Below are 5,108 nucleotides of genomic sequence, written 5' to 3'. Positions count from 1 at the left end.
ACCTAAGACAGGCTATTTTTACTAGGATTTAATGTCAGGAATTGTGAAAAACTGAGTTTAAATGTATTTGGCTAAGGTGTATGTACATTTCCAACTTATCAGTAAGGGTAATGGAATAAGGGTTAAGGCACACTGGTTTCCTGGGTGTTTTTTTCATTTGAGTTTCTGATTTTAGTATAGATACCTCCTTTTTGATAGACGTGTAAAATATTGCTAATTATCACGAATAAGTGATAAAAGGAGGGAAGTGTAGTGGAATTTTACTGTCTCTTTCTGCTTTTTCAGTGTCTCACACTTATCATACATGTTTGACCTGTGGCATACTTAGAAATGTGCCTGTTGTATACAGACAGGGTGTCTGAGGTTTGCTCTCATAAGGTTTGCTCAGCAGGAGTGGAAATATTGGCTGAACGCCCAGACAGTGGTTGCCAGGTTTTCTCCTCCTCTGCAGTCGGTTTCTGTGAGCAAACGCTTTGCTGAGAAAGGATGCACTTGGCTATCTTTGTGTAACCCGTAGCGATAGTATAAATATGCTGAGGGGAAATACCTCATCAGAGCTTCTAACTAAACTCCACATGAAGTGTTGTTTGTCTGTAATCTCTCTGCTGGCGTGAAAAAACATACATTAATTTAAGCTTGACTTTGGGGTCCTTAGTGGTAATTTCCATGATAGAACCTCAAGAGTTAACCAATCCTGTGAACGGGTTAGGCAACTCAGGTGTCTATGCATCAACAGCAAAGTTAGATAAGACAGAAGTTTCTGAAGTAGGGCCTTGTAAACACAAAGGGAGTAATGTAGAGATCTACAGGTCTTTAGTGAAGTCCAGCCAACCTTTTGATACAGGATTCAGTGGTTAGTATCAAAACCGTCACCTGTAACAAAATGAAGGGCACTATGGTAGATGGCATCCAAAGGTTTAAGAGTAGTAGCAGCTGCACTTTGATAAATAATATCACCATAATCTAGAACAGATAAAAAGGTTGACTGAATAATCTCCTTCGTACATCTTAGAGAAAGGCACGATCTGTTCCTGTAGAAAAAGCCAACTTTAAATCTTAGCTTCTTAACCAGCTCATCTATTTGTTTTTTAAACGTCAAATCCATATCAATCCAAATGCCAAAGTAATTATATGCGGGAATTCACGTTTGTTCGATTGGAGAACCATTTAATGTAATTCATCTGAAACAACATTAATTAAAACATTTCCTGAATTAAGCACAAGTTTTAAATCAGCATGGGATTCCTGCATAGCTATAAAATCTGACTGTAGTTTTGATACAGCCAGATCAACAGTCGGGGCCATTGCATAATAGTATCATTCTCATATATATTACATTTACCATTTTTAACAGATTGACCAAAGGTGTTTATATAAATAGTTAAGAGAACAGGTCCCAAGGTCGACCTCGGTGGTACACCTTTATGCACGTCAAAGATATTCAGACTTAACCCCATCAATCACGATGGCCTGAGTTCTGTCACTAAGATAATCATGAAACCATGAACAGGCGTCAGAGCTCAGGTCTACCGAGGACAACTTAGTCAATAAAATAGCATGATCAACAGCATCAAAAGCTTTTGACAGGTTCACAAACAAAGCAGCACATTTAATTTAAGTGTCCAAAGCATTGATAAGATCATTAACAACTAAAGTGGATGCTGTAATAGTGCTATGCCCAGGCCTAAACCCTGATTGGTTTACATTCAAAATACATTTCTCAGATAAAAATGAGCAAAGTTATACATTTACCAAGGATTTGAGAATTTTTGCTAGACAAGGAAGCCTTGAAATGGGGAGAAAATTATTAAGATCACTACTATCCCTGCCCTTATGGAGTGGCAGCACAAAAGCTGATTTCCATACTTTTGGAATATTACCTGACAACGATGTTAAATAAAAAATGTGGGTTATTGAGCCAACAATGATGGGCGCTGCACACTTAAGCAGACCAGGGTCCAATTGGTCAGCTCCTGTGGATTTCTTGTTGTCTATTGCTAGCAAAGCATCCAGGACTTATTTTTCTGTAAATAGCCTAAAAGAGAAGCTTTGACTATAATTTATCTGATAATTCAGCAAGTTTCCCCTATCAGCATCCAGCCCAACATCACTGTGAATAGGCTTAGAAGTTCTTTCAAAGAGATAGCCCGCTGAAATAAAATGGCGATTAAATGCATCAATGCATCTAGAAAGTAACCTGGTTGTAATCAGGTGATATGATGTCTTCTCAACCAGAAGACCACTTTACCACCAGAAGATGATGTCATTATGATGCTGGGTAGGCCTATGTATTCTAACCATGTTGGTCCATGTGATAAATCATGGACGTTGAATCTCCACTAGCAGTGGTAGAGGGGGTGGCAGGTAACCTAGAGGTCAGAGAAGCGGTCCAGCAACCGGAGGGACGGCCGTTCAAATCCCAGCACCAACTGGGAAAGATCTGGTGGAGAGTGGAGGAGCGGGTGGAGTGTTGCTGGCATCAGTAATCCTATATACCATCTCTTACCGTTGTGTCCTTGAGCAAGGCACTCTAGGGGCACTGCACTGTGACTAACCCTGTCCTCTAACCTCTCTGTGGGTTTATGTATGTGTGTGTAAAGGAAAAATACACATTTCCATGTCTCCTTAACAATGAACAATGAAGCAAATCTTATGTAATCTATTGCTGTCGATGATAGTTTAGATCCAAAATAGCTACTTCATCACAGCTGTGACGTCAAACTGAGCAGTTTGTGAGGGTCATATCCTGTTAAGTCTATGGTCATGACATCAACTCCCATTCATTCAGCTGTTTACACACCCCTCAGATAAGATTGCTCCACTCTACTCCTACACACTGCTTACATTCCAGCATTACCTTTCAGTGAAAGAAAACAACATCATTAATCAGAATAAAAACCTGAGCATACCAACAATCACACCTGAGCACCCCTCCCCCCCCCCCCCCCCCCCCCCCCCCCCCCCCCCAACACCCCTTGCCAATACATTCCATGGCACTGCTCTCTGGAAATCCAGCCAGAGCCCTACTTAAAGAACTTGAACTCCCAGTCAGAAACACACACTCGCTCACTCTCTCTCTCTCACACACTACAGACAACTCATCTACTGAAACACTCTATCTCACTCTCCCTTCTTTCTGTCTCTGGAACCCATCTGAAGATCAGGATGCTGCGCTGTAGAGTGTGTGTCCTGTCTGTGCTGTTATCTCTCCTCATCCTCACCCTCATCCCCTCCACACAATCAGGTGAGTGCTAACACCAACACACCATACATGCATACACACCATAAACAAACACAAACATGCACACATTGTCTCTCTTTCAGACACATATGCTCTCCCTATCTTACTGTCTAGTGTGTGTGTGTGTGTGTGTGTGTGTGTGTGTGTGTGTGTGTATGTATGTATGTATGTATGTATGTATGTATGTATGTATGTATGTATGTATGTATGTATGTATGTATGTATGTATGTATGTATGTATGTATGTGTGCGCGCGTGTGCGTAGCAGATTGCTGTCTAAAGTACACTCGGCGTCCAGTGCCATGCCGAATGCTGAAAGACTACATCTACCAGACCATTACCTCCTCCTGTGACATCCACGCTGTCATGTGAGTTATCCTCCAATCACAGCTCAGCACACACTGTGTGTAGAATACTGCCTGAATGTCAATTGTATTTCCTTGATTCCTCTTGTCTTTCCTTCTCCAATGCATTTTGAGGAGGTGAGGAGAGAGGAAAGACCATTGAGATTCACTCACTATCTGTGTGTGTAATGTGTATGTGTGTGTGTGTGTGTGTGTGTGTGTAATGTGTGTATGTGTATGTTTGTGTGTGGATGTGTGTGTTTGTGTGTGTGTGTGTGTGTAATGTGTGTTGACATTGTGCTGTGTTGTTGCAGCTTCCACACTCGGAGGGACAAGTTTGTGTGTGCCGATCCCTCTCAAGACTGGACCCAGAGGGTACAACGCTGTCTGCTGTGAGTACACCTGTGTGTGTGTGTGTGTGTGTGTGTGTGTGTGTATGTGTTTGTTTTGCATGTGCACATGTATAGGTGTTGTAAAAGTTGTGTTTATTTTTGTCTAACGTTGTGTGTCTGCGTGTGTGTGTTCATAGCAAACGTCAGGAGAGGAAATCTAAACTCAAGAAAAGTATTTGATTTCATGACATCGTGACCTGGAGATGACATGGAGAGGATTGGGCTCTGGACAGATGTACAGCTCTACCTTTCATTATAGAACAATTATAGTATATATATATATATATATATGTTATTTACCCTATTTATGCTTTACAAACGCCTAAATATCTCAATAATCATAAAGATACTGTTTCAGGATTTCCGTATTCATACAAATCATTTAATATCTGTGGTTATTATTGTTCATCATATCTGTATTGATTCTGAGGGTGTTTGAGTTTAATATCAGTTATCAATGTTGTTGGTCTGTTTTATAAACAGCAAGTGTAGTATTTCTGATACACATGGAGAAACATGAGTACCACAAAATATTTTTGTGTTGATGTTTCCAGAGAAAACCTTTTTGATTTTGTATTTTCAAAGTATCCAAATGTGTGTGTGAGTTTTACTGATGTGTACTGGGTTGCTGTAAGCTAAGAACTATGAAATAGACAATAAAATATGTATTTGGAAAAACTGTGTTTTCTACTCTTATTGTACGTGACCGGTCCGTGACAACCTCTAAAACTGGAAATGCCATCATCATCCACACAAGAAATTACAGACTGTAGGAAGGGATATCAAACACACACACAAGCACTGCTCAATGGCTGGGATTATATTAGTCTATGGACATTACATCAACTCCATTTCATTCAGCTGTTTAAACACTGTCGGGTAAGATTGATCCACTCTACTTCCACACGCTTCTTACATTCCAGCATTATCTTTCAGTGAAACACAGGTGGCTGGTTGCACCTTAATTGGGGAGGACGGGCTCATAGTAATGGCTGGAAAGGAATTGTTGGAATGGTATCGAGCACATCAAACAAATGTTTCCATGTGTTTGAAACCATTCCATTCACTCCATTCCAGACATTATTATGAGCCGTTCTCCCCTCAGCAATCTCCACTGCAGTGGAAGTTAAC

General features: G+C 40.6%; 1 protein-coding gene across 2 annotated transcripts; it reads left to right on the top strand.

The window, feature by feature from the left end:
* The first annotated feature begins 3,070 nt into the window (after positions 1–3,070).
* Positions 3,071–4,601, top strand: LOC311137351 (C-C motif chemokine 20-like). Of its 2 annotated transcripts, none has more exons than XM_084171802.1 (4): positions 3,071–3,244; positions 3,510–3,609; positions 3,900–3,977; positions 4,115–4,601. In XM_084171802.1, exons 1-4 carry the CDS (start codon positions 3,166–3,168, stop codon positions 4,155–4,157), a joined length of 300 nt encoding a protein of 99 aa, XP_084027928.1. In that variant the 5' UTR covers positions 3,071–3,165; the 3' UTR covers positions 4,158–4,601. The 2 variants fall into 2 exon arrangements, with proteins under 2 accessions (XP_084027928.1, XP_084027927.1); XM_084171801.1 differs by having other exon boundaries at positions 3,507–3,609.
* Positions 4,602–5,108: the final 507 nt, after the last annotated feature.

Source organism: Coregonus lavaretus (assembly GCF_964263955.1).
Source record: "Coregonus lavaretus genome assembly, chromosome: 2".
NCBI lineage: Eukaryota > Metazoa > Chordata > Actinopteri > Salmoniformes > Salmonidae > Coregonus > Coregonus lavaretus.
The sequence above is the reverse complement of the archived record's forward strand: the minus strand, read 5'-3'. Positions and strand labels throughout refer to the sequence as shown.